Raw genomic sequence first — 18,166 nt, forward strand, 5'->3', positions numbered from 1 at the left:
CCCCCCACAATAAATATATTTTACTGTCCATTTTAAAAATCTGATCTTCCACTTCTAAAAATCTGTAACTTCAATTTTTTAATCAGTGTTGTTCAAGTCTTTTTATCTGAAATAAAAATATATCCCCAAACTTCTAAAGTTATTGTTGGCATTGATTTTGTTTCTTTACTAATCTCAGATGTTGAACCTGATCTTTTTTCCAGAATGGGCTGTCTGGGAAGAAATATGGTATTTTTAATCTTTCTCCCTTCTTTTAAAATGGAGCCCTAATTTCTTAACCCTAACCACCACAACCACACTGAATTCAGTACTGTGGTTATGCTTTCTTGCAAGCCCTACTTCCAGCGCTGGAATACCTCCCCCACCCCGATCCAATAGACTCATACTATTTACAGGTCATGCTAGTACCTTCTCCTACACTTTACTTGTACGTGTTACAGTGTAGTTGGTACCTTGAGGCGGCGGTCGAGGTTGAGAAAGCTGTCCAAGGTGGGGTCCAGGCTGTGATTGCATCTGTGATTTCATTGACTGAGGCTAGAGGTAAAAACCACGACAGTCAACAGAGTATCAGAAGGATAACAAGTATAGGGATATTACTTATTGTTGATGGCACTATAAGACCTGTTCAACAATTTAGTCAGGATGACGTTCTAGTACAGTGATAAGAAATGGAGGCTGTTTTCTAGAGGAGCCTGGCAATGCAGTTACAGTTTGATTAAACTGTATTTTTAAAAAATCATTCATGTTGAGGACAGTTGCTTTGTAAAATGTGTTCAATAGGTATCTGGAATGGCAGGAACATACATACTTAGGTCAGAGCTTCTGTTCCTTTAATCTCTCGGTAGAAGGTAGAATTTTGGTAGGTGCAAATTCACCTACTGCAGCGGTAAGATGCACTCTTGCACTGTCTATTTTTGTACAAACAGCAACATAACCTAGAATCCTCATAGTCTTTCAACGTGTCTTAAATTTACAAAGTCAGAGTGCATACTCTGATCTCTTAGAAATTGAGGCATAACTAATCTGTGTTAAGTGACCCTATGCACTTTTGCTTAAAATGTAAGAGGTGCCTTGGTCAGACCTGCAATGTCCAAACTAATCCAGGGGCATGTCTACACCAAAGGTTTGCCCTGGGGTGAATTCGCAGTGGCGGCACGTCATCCGGGGGCAAACCCTGGAAACTCCGCTGAAGAAAAGTTGGGCACTTACCCTGACTTTTTTTGGCAGCGGAGGCTTCTCACAGCCCATGGCGCCCCTGATTGGTTGCCATGGGCTGGGCAGGGAAGGGGGCAGCCCCACAACTCTGTAAAAATAAAAAAATAAAAACGGGGGGGGGGGAGGAGGAGAGGAATGGGGCTGTTCCTCCTCCCGTTTTAAAAATGTTATTATCTGTATTTGCACAGCTGAACGTTGATAGAAAAAGGGTACTTCTGGAGGATTTAGGGAAGGTATTCCAAAGCAAGAATCAAAAGTCTTGTGCTGAGTAATGCACTATTTCAAGTAGCACTGGAATGCTTGATGCCTCTCAGATGTATTTCTCCTGCCTTGATTCAGAGATGGGGCTTTAGCTACCCAGAAGATAGCAGGCTTGGTCAGCTTTGACAGAAGCGCCGGTCACCTGTTTTGAGAGGGATGGGCATCCGGAATTCACAGCAGCATGATTCTTGAGCTGTTGGTACGGACTCCATATTGCAGTACTCCTTTTGGTGAACCCTGTTTCTACGCATACATTTCCCTTGTTAAACTGGGGCCACCTGCCCCAGAACTTTTCATATAGCGTGTGCTGACAGCCAAGTTCATGTCATGTAGATATGGATGTGAGAAGATTATTTCCAGTAATTTCCACTGCTTTTCTTGGCAGAGTATTCCAGTTTATCTTGGTCACCTTCTTGGACAGGTCCCTATTGAGGTTGGGGGGGGGCACACAGGGGTGGGTGGGTAACAGCAGCTTTGGGGAGGGCATTTCAGGAGGGAAATGACACCAGGGCTAAGAAGTTCCCCTCCCCACTGCACCAGCCTTCTATTTCAAATTGCGGAGTCAGCAGCTGCACTGTATAAAAACAAATCACAGAACTACATGCAACTTGTAGGTCTGCCCACAGTGACGCAAGTTTAGGATTGATGGAAATCACTTTTGTGCCACAATATGAACTTAAACAGGGCAAGGTTTTATTTTCTGATGGCATGTTGACGTCTTACCCAAGGTCTTAAAGGTGAAGGGGAGGATCCCACTGTTGCAAGGGCCTGTGTCATTCTGGAGACAACCAGCTCTGCTATTAGCTGCCTGTCTTCCTCCACATGCTCCCCTATCAGGGGCATTGAGCTGTCCATCACCTGCAGAAAGAGATTGAATGAGTCCTATACATCAGTGGAAGCCAGACTATGGACTATGGCAGCCTATGCAGCTGTAGGGCCTAAGTGTTGTAGAAAAGATAGATGCTTGCTTACATCACGACATAATTTCATGACCACCAATGTGACAGTTGCTAGCTAGACAAAACAGATCTTGAAGTGTGTGTTTTTAAGAAATGTGACAAATATCTAAGTTCATCTCTTTAAAAAAAATGGCTAAAGGAGCAATAATTAGATGCAATGGCTGATTCGTGTATGGCCTGTCCTAATAAATAGTAGTTTGTGCAGTCAGTATGCACCAAATTCCTTGCCCTGTCTAATTTAGTTTCCAGAGGGGGAGAGTTAACTTTGTTAAGGGCAAAACTAGACGCTACATTAAATACGTGGTGAGCAGCTGATCCTCCCCATTTTTGTAATCTTGGAGTAAGTACATGGGGCCCTGAACTTCACCGGGACCATTCCATGCAGCTAGGGGACGTTTAAACCTTTCCACCCAGACACCTTTCCCTAAATTCTCTCCCTGCCCCATGTGGTCTAAAAAATGAACACCCTCCATTGGCACCAATGGAATTTTTTTATTTTAAAAACTGTCATGCAAGGGGAGAGGGCAAATTTATGGGGAAAGTGGAGGGTGGAAAGTTTTTAACTCTCCCCTACCAGCATGTGTGCTGCCAAAGCTATGAGCAGGGTCGGTAGAATCTCTGGCAGTTTCAGATTTTGTGTGGGAAGCAATCATAGCAGGGTAATTCTGACCACTAGATGGAGCTGTTACACGCCTCAAACAATTTGTACCCAGCGAAGGAACATTACTCACATGATAATATGGTTGCCATCCTCTCCATTATACTAATGGATTGAGAATGTGGATCCGTATGTAGCCAAAATGGCATTATCCACATACAAGAGGGGTACAAGCAGTGCATACAAGCAGTGCGACGGTGGAATCAGTTACCTAGGGAGGTTGTGGGCTCTCCCACACTAGAGGCATTCAAGAGGCAGCTGGATAACCATCTGTCAGGGATGCTTTAGGGTGGATTCCTGCATTGAGCAGGGGGTTGGACTAGATGGCCTTGTAGACCCCTTCCAACTCTGCTATTCTATGATTCTATCTGTAGTTGTGGAGGCACGCCACGTTTTCTAGGTGTACCAAAAATCGAAGGCCCTGTTCAGAAGACGCTTTAAACCATGGCTTTCACCAGGGTGAATAAGGCAAAAAGCCTTATTGACCCTGGTGAAAGCCGTAGTTTAAGGTGTCTTCTGAACAGGGCCAAAATGAAATAAGGACTGAGCAGTTTAAGTCGGAATTCAATCCATAAGGTGGTGCACACACTCCTTTGACATGGCTTGTCAGCTCCAAAACATCTTGGTAGCAGCCAGTGACCCTGGTCAGACAACACACTAAGCCATGGTGGTTAAGCATTTTGAGCTAAACATTATGGCTTAGTGTGTCATGTGAACCATTCCTAACTATGGTGGGTACATAACCATGATTTAAACATACTCACTAACCATTTGTTGCAAAAGGGTTAGTGGCCTAATCATGGCTTAGTGTGTCATCTGAACAGGCTCAATATAGCGTAGCCATATTTGGGACTGTGCTGTACATCTAAGACTTGATTGCCATTTGTTTCAATAGGGTTTACTCCCAAGTAAGTGGAATCCTGACTGAATGCTGAGAGGAGGAAAATGGAAAATGGGTGGCAGGGAGAAATAGAATGGGTTATCCTGGAAAAAAGATTTGGCCAGCTGGAATCGTGGACAGGAGCACTGTACACCACGATGTTTCACTGCAGCATCCCACCTGTTGCTGCTGCTGTTAAGTCTACTCGTCTTTTAAATGAGAGAACTACTATACAGTCCTTTACAGCCCTACTGGGTTCACATTAACTTCATTAAGGGATGAGAAAGAGAGCTGACTAGCTAAAACCTACCCAATAATACAGGACTTGAGTTCAGGCCTAAAAACTTTCTAAGGATTTCCCAGGACAAGATAGCAAGTTCATCCTTCATATGCAAGATGATATCGCCTTCACATTGTGGCAAAGAATTCCTATATTTTAGTACAATCCTACTGGAAAGAGCACACAATTCTACAGCTAAAGAGTGGTATGTTCTGAACATTTATCTGTGGGAATGTGAGAAAAGGCCTTATCAGGGCTGTTCCCAGGTTCTGGAACTCACTGCTAATGGAGGCCCGGCTAGCCCCATCTCTGATGAACTCTCAGCAGGCAAAGGCATTTTTATTTAGACAGGACCTTTGCCCATCAACTGGCTTGTAAATATGTTGTAATTGGTTTAAACTGATGGTTTGATTTAATTTGTTTTGATGCTTTTGACTTTGTATTATTATTTTATTGCATTTGTATTATTTTTATTAGCTGCCTTGAGCACTCTTTAATGCAAAGATGGGACACAAATGTTATATCTATCTATCTATCTATCTATCTATCTATCTATCTATCTATCTATCTGGGGCCAGTCTCTTAAAACAAATGAAGCACTTGTATATAGTCCACTAGCTGCCTTTGCAACCACTAGTGCCCTGCTCCCACTATCGGGAGCCACCTCTACTAACAGAGAGAACCCTCTACTAGCTCCAGGACTTGAGGACAAGTAGTATATAAAGATAACACACATTTGCAGTTGGATAGGTAAGCAGAGGTAATGATTCCATGCCCCCTGGTCCCAGGTAAATGCCTAAGGCTGCAATCCTAAATCCACTGATTTGGGAGTACGCTCTATTGAAATAAATGGGAATTAAGTCTGAGTAGACTGCACTGTGTGGCTAGGCTATGATGGCTGCTATTAGGACAAGTTTTGGAGAGTGCATTTTGCTAGTGCACTCCACTAGCAGTAATAAAGTAAAGGAAGCTAGAGGAGACGGGTAAGCAGGTTATTTCAGTCCTGTCGCCCCTCAAAATGGGATTAAAAGCCAGTGGGATTATTTTGCGTTCAGCCAACATTAAATGCAATCTGACCTTACAATGCAATGCTGAGATCAACATGAGAAACTAAACACAAAGTTGGCATCTACAAAGCAGAAACATCTTTTCCGCATCCCTGAGAATGAGGCTTTTGTGTAACAGCAGAGAGAAAACAGAGGTCGGCAGCCTATGCGGATCTGGCCTTCACCACTGTGCAAGGCCAGCGGCTGTCTCGAGCTACAGCTGCTTTCTCCTGATAAGGTGTCTCGGAGGGAGATGGGCAAAGATCTGGTTGGAAAGCCCCATGCCGTCTCTCCAGCCGTCTCCTCTGTCTGCATTTCCGTGAGATGTGAAGGCTAAACAGGCTGCTGTTTCCATGAGTCGAGAGCGGGGAAGTTGGCAGGAAGGAAAGAGTTGATCCATCACATCAAAGGGGGTTAGGAGGTTCGGTAGGTACATCCAAGGGCAAAAGGATGCATAGGCTGCAACAGCAATGGGGGCGGTGGGGCAGTTAGGGCTGGACCTTGGGGACGAAGTCCAGGGTTCTCCCCAAATAACCACCCAGAGAGTAGAAAATGATAGGGGAAGTAGTAAACAGGTCAGCACCTTGGCTGGCAAACTCCATGTTATTCTTGTAGTCACGAAGGTCGTATGATGTAAATGTGTTTAAGTTGTGATCCTGAACATGCTCAGAGTTGTTGTTTTTAAATATCAGGGTTGCCTGACATTGTTGTTTTGTTCCAACATATCAAGCATGTAGTAGGTTTAAAGCATGGCGTAGTGGTGGGGAGAAGAGAAATGTTAATGGGGTGCTTCACAATGAAAGTAAGGCACATGGCTGTCTAAAGGGAGTCCCCATAAGACCTTTACGTTCTGGGTCTTAAAATGGCCTAGCTACACTGCTACATGGGAAGCGGGCTGTATCTGAAAAACAGCAAGTCAGAAGTTGTCACTGGGGATTGGGGTTGCTAGTTGCTCAGGAAAAAGTGCCCTCGTTGGCTCCTTGTGCCTTTAGCCACACTTGCCCTGCAGAAATTGGCAGGTGGAGCTTTTCACTGCATGGTGAATAGTGCTACCATCTGCTAATATCCCCCATTCAAGCTGCTGTTAAAGGTAACAGGAGTAGGTGCAGAGAAATGAGGGCAGTTCAACTGAATACACGATTCAAGGAGGAGAGGGGGAAATGCAGAATCCAAACCAAGATTGGATTTTAGTTTGTGTGCTTGATCTTTTGATATATGCCCTGGCAGCAGATGAAATTGTTATTAAAAAGATCTGCAGGTGGCTTTGGAGGCCGGTCAACAGCTGCATTCTCCCTTAGGTTCTGCTGTGGCTCCCCTGTTGTCAAAAGAATCATTTCATCTCCTGTGTTTGGCTCATTTTTCTGGCCAAGTCCGGTTTACTGCATTGTTTTAAAGCAGGGATGCACAACCTTTTTGGTCTCAAGAGCCACATACATACACACACACCTGTGCACACACATCCCAGTGATCTGTATGAAGCTCTCTGCGGGAGGGAGTGGAGAGTACAAGCAGTGGGGAATTCAGCGGTACTGGTGGCTGGTTCAGGGCTGCAATTAAAAGCCTTGTGGGTTGGGGTGGGGGATCAGGTTGTGCATTCCTGTTTTAAAGCAACTTGTAGCTAAAGCTATAGCTTCTAAATTCTTCTGGACACCAACTAAGTAGTGAATGTTAGTGGTGTTTGCCTTTTATTGAATTTAGGAAGCTGCTATATACTGAGTTAGATCCTTGGTCCATCTAGCTCTGTATTATCGACACTGACTGGCAGCAACATTCCAGGGTTTCAGGCAGAGGTTTTTCCTGCCCTACCTGGAGATGCCAGGGATTGAACCTGGGATCTTCTGCATGCAAAGCAGTTCCTCTACCATTGAACCATGGCCCTTCCCTTGAGTTCTCTTTCTCTCTGGGCCCGTTTACATATAACAAGAAACCACCGTGGTTGAATTTCCTTGTGGAGCTTCTCATTGTGGCAGTTGCTGCCATTTTGGATATTCAGGGTGCACCGTAGCTTCTCATTAAGTGCGAACCCAGCGAGGGCGGGTTGTTGGGGTGTTGACAAGCCAGCCGCAATCCTAAAATAGCCCATGGGTTCTGGGTGGCTTGTCAACCACTCCAACAACCTACTCTTGCCGGGTTTGCACATAATGAGAAGCTATGGTGAGCCACCATCGTGGCTTGAATATTCAAAATGGTTGCAGTTGCTGCGACATGAAACTACATGGAAAAAATCACCCCTGGTTGCTTCTTGTTATGTGTGAACCAGGTCAATCTCTCTCTCTCTCTCTCTGTCCCCAAGACAAGATCTGCGGCAAATATGTTTGTAGTCAACCCTGAGCCAGACGTTCATGGGAATGGCTCTTGTGTGCTTGTTTTTTCTTATGAAATAGCAACCATGGGAGGCATGAGGGTTCAGTTTTTTCTTAGATTGTAAGCCTGTGGGCAGAGGCTGTGTTGTTTTAAACATTTCTGCACTGCTCTCAGACATGTGTTTTTAACACTTCATTAACAACAACAATTTCTAACATGCCATTGTGGTAACCGGAGCAAAATTCATTACTAAAATATAAAGGAGGCACCCTGTTTCTCTCTTCCCCACGGATCTCACACTGGATTCTATATCAGTCCACTGGTCTATCAGAGGCTGTCACAAAACCTTAAAGTACCCAACAGCATCCATACCAGTAGCTGCTCTTGAATGATATACAGGAAAAGGGAGGGATCGCAGAAGGTTGCTAAAGCAAACTTCTTTCCCTTCCTGGCAGCGCACTTGTCTCACACAACCCTTGACCTGTCACTGATTCCTGCAGGATACTTGCGCAGCACAAGAATGTGCCGTTGCCCCAGGGCTCATGTGGTTCTCATCAGCTTCCCAAAGCTCAGTGGGTGGGACTGCTCTCCCACATACAGCTATTTGGATGTGTCAGTGGCCCTGAATGTAGCAGAAGACTAGCTTTGCTCATCTTGCTGCGTTGGTGGAGTTTACAGCAGGGCAGACACAGAGTCTCCATTCCCGCGTCCTCATATGGTAACCAAGGACACTTGCTCATTCTTCTGCATGGTTAACTCTGATGATCTTCTCCCCCTGCTGAGCAGGTCTTACATTTCAGCTTTGATAATGCTGTGGGGGCTTTTGGCCTGCTTTTCAAATCTCCACCCCTCTGCCTTGGCCCAACCGACCCCACTCCCACAAGGAAGACCTGCCTCAGCATGGCAGGCCGGACTTCAAAAAGATAGTTTTTCTAGACATGGTCAGTCCCAGCTAAAGTGCTCCTGGGAGGGACACAGCAGGTCATCATTATCCATGCCACCCACAAACCCCTAGGAATGTTTCTCATTTTCGTTTTAGCTGGAAGTTCACATTCGTTGTGGCTCTGATTCAAGATCTCAGAGGCTTCGTTTTGGATTTGACAACAGAGTAGCAGCATTAGTATCTAAGAGCGAATGCACCTATTAACCCTGCCCTGACCTGGAGCCTCCCAATATGCTTTTAAAAACAGCAGCTGAAATGGGTAATGGAATTTTAGGCTGCATCATCAACATAAGCATGGTGTCCCGATTGTGAGAAGTAATGGGACCCCCTCTGTTCTACTTTGGTCAGATTTCACCTGGAGTATTATGTCTACCACTGGATACCGCAGTTTAGGAAAGATATTGAAAAACTGAAATGTGTCCTGAGGAGGATGGCAAAGAGAATGAGGGGTGCAGGGACCAAGTTGTATGAGGGAAGGTCGAAGGAGTTTGGGCCTGGAAGAGAGACAATTTAGAGGTGACATAGAATCATAGAATAGTAGAGTTGGAAGGGGCCTATAAGGCCATCGAGTCCAACCCCCTGCTCAGTGCAGGAATCCACCCTAAAGCATACCTGACAGATGGCTGTCCAGCTCCCCCTTGAATGCCTCTAGTGTGGGAGAGACTTCTGAGAGCCATCTTCAAATATTGGAAAGGCTGTCATAGAGATGATGGAACAAATGTCTTCTATTGCTCCAGGGGGCAGGACCTTGATCAATGGGTTCAAATTACAAGAAAGGGGATTTCGACTAAACATCAGGAAGAACATCCTGATGGTTTGAACTCGTTGATGGTAGAACACTGTTTTGGAGGGTGATGGATGATCCTTTGTTAGAGATTTTCAAGCACAGGTTGGATTGCCATCTATTGGGGTGCCGTAGTAGTTGATTTCCTGCAATAGTAGGGGGTTGGACTACATGACCTTAGAGGTACCTTGCAACTCTATGATTTGAGTATCAGTTTCATCTGTGGTTGGGGCATGTACCAAAAGATCACATACAAAGTAACACAAATCTTTGTTTAATAATTATGTTCCCCTCCTTTTGTGAATCATATGCTCATTAGGGTTGCCAGCTTTTACAGGCACCTGCTCCTGTGGCTTCCACAGCAACTTGATCTGCAGAAATGACCATAGGATAATACACTATACACAGGGAATCTTCACCTACTGATTTTTACAGTTCAACTGTTGTTAAAGGCATAGGAGCAGGCCTGGCAATTTTTTTTCCTGGTCAGGTGGCAACCAATATTGTCATCTGCCTTGCTTCTCTTTAGACTTAGCCAACATTGTCCTCTTGCTCTGTGTGGGAGCCTATTTATTTTTTCCTTCTGCCATTGTAGTCACCACTCCTTTGATGTAATTAATCATCTCTTTCCTTCCTACCAGTTGGCCAACATCCCTTGTCAAATGAAAACAGCAACAGTTTAGCCTGCACGTTTCACTGTAATGCAGAAGCGAAGGAGAAGGTTGAAAAAAAGGGGGTGGGATCCCCTCGTGTCTTTCCTCCCCCCCCCCCCAGTTTTCTGACCACAGCTCTCCTTCCCACGGTGGTGAAGCAGATCAGAGGGAGGAGAAGGTGGACAGACTTACATGCAGAATGTTATTATAGGGGATAATTAAAAATGTGACACTTTTGCAGGTCAATGCAGAACTTTATTCCTTTTGGAAATAGTTCCATTCGTAGCATCCCCCTCCCACAACTGATATGCATCTCTGTCTGATTCCCATTCCTAGGAGGCTTGTCTGGTCCTAAGAACATAAGGAGTTTAAGAACTGCATTGTTAAACCAAGGTAAAGTCTATCTAACTCCGCATTCTGTTTCTGCTGGTGGCCAGCCGGATGCCTGCAGGGGGAACCTCACAGGCGGGGCTAGCTGGTGATGTCCATTCCCTATTGTTCCACTCCAGGGCTTTGCTCTCCTGATATATGCTGCCTCTGAACCTGGAAGTTTAATTCTGCTATCATTGCAAATACCCATTGCAAACGGTCGTCCGTGAACCTGTCAAGTTTGCCTTGTGCAAGTCTAGTGTAATCTCCCTTAAAGAGGGACATGTCACTTGTTATTTTTCCCTTTGCGTGTTAAGGTGAATGCAGGGAAGCGGGTAGGAGATGCCTCTATTTATAAGTAGAGAACAGGCATCTCAGGCAGGCATTTAACCAACCAAATGCTGAGAACTCTGCCATCCATAGACACAGAGATAAAATCATAAGAACATAAGTGCCATGCTGGATCAGACCATCTAGTCCAGCACTCTGTTCACACAGTGGCCAACCAGCTGCCAACAAGGGAACAACAAAGCAGGACATGGTGCAACAGCACCCTCCCACCCATGTTCCCCAGCAACTGGTGTACACAGGCCTGCTGCCTCAGATACTGGAGGCAGCACATAAGAGTCAGAGTGGGCTTTGGAGGCCATGTAACCCAATGCAGGGAATCCAGAATTGGAGCAGCTCCAGCAGATAGCTGTCTAGTGTCTAAGAGCATAAGTACATCAGAAGAGCCCTGCTGGATCAGACCAAGGGTCCATCTAGTCCAGCACTCTGTTCACACAGTGGCCGAACAGCTGTCAAGGGGAGACCCACAAGCAGGAAATGAGAGCATTGGTATTCTCCTGCTTGTGTTCCCCAGCAACTGGTCTACTTGAAGATCTCTGGAGAGGGGGGAACTCACCACCCCCTTAGAGAATGTGCTCCATTATCAAGCTGATGTTACCATCAAGACGTTTATGCTAATGTTAAAGTGACATTTACCCTCCTGTAATTTAAGCTCTTGGTCAATAATAAAATTTCTGTATCACCCTCTATCAAATCAGATTCCAGGGTGGTACACAGCAATGTAGACAATGCATTATTCCCAAAAACCTAATACAATACACTAAAACGCAAGCATCCAGCAACCGTAAGTGAAGTCCAGGACATAAAAATGATGAGGCAAACTGAGGAGTATACAGTTTTAAAATGCCTGCATAAATAAATGCATGTCTTAAACTGGCCATGAAAAGATTGTAAAGTAGGTGCCAGATGTATCTCTTTGGCGAGGGCATTCCAAACCCCAGGGGCCACCACAGAGAAAGTCCTCTTCTTTGGGATTACATACGACACTTCTGATTGAGAAACCACTTAGAGAAGGGTCTCAGCAGAAGCTCTTATGACACAGGCAGGCTGGTATGGGAAGTGGTGCTCCCTCAGGTGTTTTATTTAGATGAGCGGCTTGAGAATGGTCAGACTTTGATGTACTCTGCATATTATTATTTTTTACTAAATGAATATGAATTGACCAGAGGCAGAATATATGAAGGAGGTGCACTGGCCATGCACACAGATCTCTTATGCATATCCATGTGTGTTTGTGTGTGCATGTAATGTATCTCTTGCTGCACATCCCCATTCGAAGGATAATTACATTGCACTCATTCAGCCTCTCACCTCAATGATATAATCTTTCCCATCCTTGCTGTGAACAGCTTTGACTGCACAAATGTCAAGGCCTCCAAACATCTCCGCAACAGAATCTGCCCAGACCCGATACCTGCAGAAACCAGATGGGATTATTTGTATGGAATGTGATCAGGAATCAAATAGCCCTCCTGTTCAGGGCTTCCCGCCAAATTTATAGCCATACCATATAGAAAGGGCTTGGAATGCATGGTTGACTCCCTTTACTTTAATTATACAAACAATTACATAGATTTTAATTATGTCTCTGGCATGGCCATAGTCCGTTGTCTTGGCAGCCTGATGAGTAGGGTGGCCACTTACGCGTTGTCAAAAAAGATTTGCATACATTTTACACATGCGAATTTATATGAACTGATTGGTGGGAGATCCAGGACAAATAAAAGGAAGTACTTCTTCACACAGCGCATAGTTAAGTTATGGAACTCACTACCACAGGATGTGGTGATGGCCACCAGTCTGGATGGCTTTAAAAGGGGGTTGGATAAGTTCCTGGAGGCAAAAGCTATCAATGGCTACCAGCCCTGATGGATGTGTGCTATCTCCAGTATTCAAGCTTGTGTGCACCAGTTGCTGGGGAACATGGGTGGGAGGGTGCTGTTGTACCATGTCCTGCTTGTTCATCCCTGGCCGATGGCTGTTTGGCCACTGTGTGAACAGAGTGCTGGACTAGATGGACCCTTGGTCTGATCCAGCAAGGCACTTCTTAGGTTCTTATATGTGTAGACACACATTTAGAAATCCTGTGTATAATTTAACAGAAATGTGATGCATTTCATCATAATGTGGAAAGCTGCGGTGAAATGACCTATGTGCCTGCTCAACTTGCTGTCCATGATCATGCGCTCGCTGCTAATGGGCAACTGCAAGGCCCATGCCGTCTCTCCCTTCTTATGTTTTGTTCTCTTTAAAACAAACTTGGACTGGACAGCCCTGAAAACAGAGGATGCCTTCAAAGCGAGGACTGTCCTCTGACAGCCTTTCAAGTAGAAGGACTGTCCCATGTAAGGTAGGACATATGACCACCATACTGGTGAGAAGGAAGCATGCTATTCTGGGACCATGTGGGACCACAGCTGTTTTCTTTGGGAAACCTGAACAAACAGAGGATGACGTAGAAGGACCTTTCCTTAAGATTGTTCATCCAATATCTCATGCAGTTGTTACTCATCTGTTGTGGGAAATCAAGATGTCTTCTTTCAATAAAGAGCTTCCATTTGGAGGGATCCTGTCTATCTAGGACTCAAGCCACAGTTCTTCCCCAAACCAGCCATCGTTGATAGTGTGGGTGTTGTGTGTGTAGGACTTTGCATGTCTGTGTCGTCATTAGATAGTTCCTGGGAGATTATTCATGGCGAGCGATGTAACTCCCCGCCCACCCCAATGCCTGCAACGTTTTATGGCCTTTCAGAAGTTTCCATTCATTATTATTGTTACTCCACTATTGGCTGGCTGTTGCCTGGGTCTATTTCACACCACATTTAGCCTTTAAAAAAGAAAAAGAGGTGAGCCCTAGGAATACCAAGTGCTCAGCCATTTGATGAACGTTTTGCCTCTTGCTTTTTAAATAGTAATATTTTTGAGAACTGTGCATTCTAGGGTGGCCATTTACGCATCGCCAAAAGAGAGAGGAAATGCATCGCCGAAAAAAGGGGACAAAAGAGGACAACAATTTGCATAAGTTGTGTGCTAATTTATGTGTACAGATGCAAACTTAGAAATAATAACTGCAATTTAAAAAAGAATACAATGCATCTCAACATAGGGTGCCGCAGGAAGCAAAATGCCATGGGCTGGGGGCCTGACCTAGTCTCTTTTGTATCTGGTCGCTTCACTCAGTGGAGTCTGGTGGCTCTGATATCAGTGGGGTGGTGAATCTGTTCCGGGTTACAGTCAGAACTCTAAAGGAGTTCTCCAAGATATGGACTGTTTCTGACTGAAACCTGGGCGCTGTCTTCACGGTGCTGGGTTGCCACTGCCTCCCTCAGAAACCCTGAGGTTTTCCTCTCCTGGTGTGGCATCGGAAAATCCCTATGCCAAGTAGGGAGCGTGGGATTCCCTGTGGCCATCCGGGTACCAGAGCCGCCCCTCCCCCTCTTCCTAGTGGAAAGCGACCAGTTGCTGGTCACCTTCCACCAGGGGCTGCCCCTAGATTGGCCTTGGAGTGACGTTAGACAGTGGAAGAAACGTACTGACGTTGCTCTGATTGAAAAAGTCGGGGCAACTCCCCAACTTTCTCAATGCGCAGCTTTGCGGTAAAGTCCCATGGTTGCTGCACAGCTGTACCTGCGTCATATAACTAACGCGGTGCCCATCCGCAGCCACCGCGGGGCTTTCCCTGCGAATAAACGGCCCCCTGGAGTGGATTCACTGCTTCACTGACATTGGAGCCACCAGCTTCCATTGGCATTACTGGAGCCACCAGACATACCTCAGAAGGTAAAGGCTTATTGTGCCTGGAGAGAGCTCTTGCAATGATTTCTGAGTGACACCACTGTAACAGTGTTGCGGTTATAGTGGCTGTTGTCACCATCGCAGGCTTATGACACTCCTCTAATGAGGTGACAAAGCACTTGGAGAAGGCAGAAAGAGAGGGCCAGAGGTGATGATTTGAATACCTTTCTTGGCAGGGAGGTTAAAGTCAGAATAAATTCATGCGGGTGAGCTAATGCTTTCCCACACTGGGTTTGTATGAAGAGAAGGGTGCCAGGAATGTGCTGTTGACACTGGGGATTAACCCCATGAATCAAGCAGGTTATCCATGCTAAAACACAAGGCCTGCAGCTGTACTGCAGGGACTGCATGGAAATCAGGGGCAAAAGAATGGCTGCTCACAGAAGGACTGAGAAAGAGGGACTGGGCAGAAAGGATGGTGAAGCTTTCTGGGTTTCAAAATCTGGGTAAGTGTAGAAATGAAATGCGTTAAGCTGCAGTGTACAGAGCCAGACCATTGGTCCACCTAGCTCAGAATCGTCTACACCAGCATTCACAACCTGGTGCCCTCCAGGTATTTGGGACTTCAACTCCCATCATTTCTATTCTAGGGTGGCCAGTGGTCAGGAATGCTGAGAGTTGTAGTCCAAAACATCTGGAAGGCACCAAGTTGGTGAAGTCTGGTCTAAACTGACTGGTAGGGCATTCTCTGATGTTTCAGACCAGACTCTTTCCCAGTCCTACCTGGAGATATCAGGGATTGAACCTGGGACCTTCTGCATACAAAGCTGGTGCTCTACCACTGAGCTACAGATGGTGCAACAGATGGTGAAATATTTTATTATATTTATTTATTAATTACATTTCTATACGGCCCAATAGCTGGAGCTCTCTGGGCGGTTCACAAAAATTAATACACAAATGCAATTGCAGTGATCACATATGACCGTCTGCAATTAGACTGAACACTATTTCTATGCGGAATGCTTCTGTGTAGGAATCTTGCCATTATTTGAAGTGACTCTTAGAAAAAGCTGTTCATGCATATCCTAAACCCCCCCCCCCATCTTTTGGCTTTAAGATTTGGGATGGGCAGCAGACATAGCCCTGTTGTGCTCTGGAGAAAGAACTAGGCCAGCAAAGTGGGAAGGTAGGTAGCTGAGGTGGGAAGCAACCGGTGCATTGTTCTAGGTTCCTGTTTTCTTGAGAGGCAATTGCTGCTTGACGTGGAGAAGAATGCAGAATGCAAACAGAACCTCTGGGTTACTACAAAGTGTTTGGGAGAATGGTTAATGTAGTCCTAGGCCTAAGCCTATCAAGTTGACCCAAAGTGGCATTTTTGGCCGTCGTCCCGTCTATTCATTACCTCTCGGTCATGGCGATCTGCTCCAACATGGCAGAACCTGTGTTTGCTTTCCAGTTTCCAGAGATCGATGTCCTCCTGGGAAAAACAAACAAGCCACATGAGAACAATCCATCCTGACCCCCACCCCCCCAATGATGCAATTTCCTCTCCCGAATTAAAGAGAGCCGGGTGGAAATGAGGGAGGCGGAACAGAGCGTGTTGGCAGGGAACCTCTTCTGAGCCCTGCTGTCCACAGTGCTCTTAACCATTTCTGATGGCCCCTAATCAATGCGTAGGTCCCTTTGCGAGCTGGGAACGTCCCTCTGTGCGCTGCTGGCGGCCTCCCACCTAGTTACATCTTTATCCAAATGCTGGCTGGGTATTCTTATATTGGCCTTATGGACTCTCTTCTGGGTATGTCAGCCTTTGTACAGTAGAAATGTCTGTGAAAAGCCTGTGGAATAATTAACCTTGCACTCCGTAGTGTAGAATTTAAACTACACAGGAGGCCCCATGCCAGAAAAGCCAAGAGAAAGCTTCCCACAGACATCAGTGGGCTTTAGAGCTAGTAGTAAAAAAGGGACGATGTGAGCAAAACACTAAAGAAAAGCGAAACACTGGCTTTCATTGAGTTCGCTTTCTATTGTGGTGGAAATACAGCTCTCTCTCTCTCTGCCACCATAGAGTCAATGGCACTAAAAAAGCCACCCACCGGTTTCTCCCAATGACTCCTCAAGAGTTATTAAAGGGTACAAGTCCCCGTTCTCGTAACTAGCTGTTAATGTCTGCACCTGCTGCTATTGCCACTGGCAAGCAAGGCCTTTTGAGCTTTGCATTTAGCAGGGAAAGTGTCGTATCCACAAAGCCTGCCCGACCGTATGATCAGACGCTGTAACCGTCAGATCTCACAGGCCCCCGGTTGAACAGCATCGGGACTGATCTGTGTCACAGAACGGCGTGAGAACGCAGCTGGCTGCTGAAAAGTCTGGGGCACCCCAGAGCTAATGTCCAGCAACCTTGCTTCAGTTTTTTCTCCTGTCATATTGCAAGCATTCCCCACTCCACACATGGGGAAAGTCAAAGAACCAACCATACAATGCACTTGATGGCCTTTTAGCGATGTTCAATTCAGACCAAGAGCATTTGCCTTCATACCTGCAACACAAGCATTTTAACTAGTGCTGTGCCCAAAAATTTGACGATTCCAGTTTTGGCACTTCAGGGTGGGTGGGGGTAAAATGAAAACTCGGGCGAAAGAAGCTGGGAGAGGTGAGCATTTTCTCCTTGGGGAGGGGACCAGGTTTTCCATATACCTTTTAAAATGTAGCCAGTTGTTGAGGGGTCTTCTTTCTTTTTATTTCCATTTTAAGAACACCCCCAGCATTTTCAGGACCCCAGGAGTGCTTACTGGATGCTTATTGGAGAAGGCAAGGTCACATGGTCTCTGATAGGCATTCATTAAAAACTGCTGGGATTATCCAAATGCTGGAGGAAGGGGTGTTGTTGTTGTTTTGGAAAAACTAAAAAAATAGGAAGAAAGCCCCCCTCAGCAATCAGCTATACCTAAAAAAGTTATATGGAAACCCTGTCCCCCTCCCCAAGGAGAAAAAAATTCTCTGAATCCCCCCCCCTTTCCTGTGAAAGAGGCAGGAAAATAAGGGCTCATCTTTACCAAGCAGGATATTCCACTATGAAAGTGGTATATAAAAGGCAGGAGCCACACCGAACAGGATATAGAGGTATGAAAGCTGTATATAGCATGTGTCAATGAGCCCCAACAGTTGTCAGTGCACTTCAATACCACTATAAAGCAGTCGTGTGGCTCCTGCCTTTTATATACTGCTTTCATACCGCTTTCATAGTGGAATATCCTGCTCGGTGTAGATGAGGCCTAAGCCTCTTTCACCGGGAGAGAGAAAGTTCCCAAAAGAAGGAGACAGGTTTCAGCCCAGCACTAATTTTAATACCTTAGGAAAGCAATACCATATAATAAAGTTCCTTTCGCTACAGCGATCATCCTATTTTTGTAACTCTATTCTGACCAGGAGCGTAAACTATGGTGTGTGTGTGTGTGCTCAAGCCCCTTCTGCAATTTCCCAGAGGGGACAATGCCCAACCAGGTAAAATCAGTAAGCTCACTTCCTGGCTAGCAGCAGTGCATATCCAGAACATATTTCTTCTCCTTGGTGCTTTATTGAGTTATCTACCCTTCAATGCTCCCTCTGGTTAGCTATAATAAATTTGTTTTATTTCATAAAAAGAGTTAGTTGATTTTTATCTTGGGTTTCAACCTGGACGATATATTGTATAGGACTATGGATGGTGGGGTAGTGTGTAAACTATCATA

The 18,166-nt window shown here is 45.5% G+C and overlaps 1 protein-coding gene across 1 annotated transcript in view; it reads right to left on the bottom strand.

Annotated features, from left to right (window-relative positions):
* Window positions 1-18,166, bottom strand: part of SYN3 (synapsin III) — a 229,331-nt gene that overhangs the window by 2,728 nt on the left and 208,437 nt on the right. The window contains exons 8-11 of the mRNA XM_063133450.1: window positions 15,841-15,915; window positions 12,012-12,114; window positions 2,200-2,334; window positions 453-534 (exon numbers count right to left, since the gene is read on the bottom strand). Of these exons, the coding sequence (XP_062989520.1) occupies window positions 453-534; window positions 2,200-2,334; window positions 12,012-12,114; window positions 15,841-15,915 (395 nt within the window). The remainder of the gene's footprint in view (window positions 1-452; window positions 535-2,199; window positions 2,335-12,011; window positions 12,115-15,840; window positions 15,916-18,166) is intronic.

This window comes from Elgaria multicarinata, chromosome 9 (assembly GCF_023053635.1).
Source record: "Elgaria multicarinata webbii isolate HBS135686 ecotype San Diego chromosome 9, rElgMul1.1.pri, whole genome shotgun sequence".
NCBI classification, from domain to species: domain Eukaryota; kingdom Metazoa; phylum Chordata; class Lepidosauria; order Squamata; family Anguidae; genus Elgaria; species Elgaria multicarinata.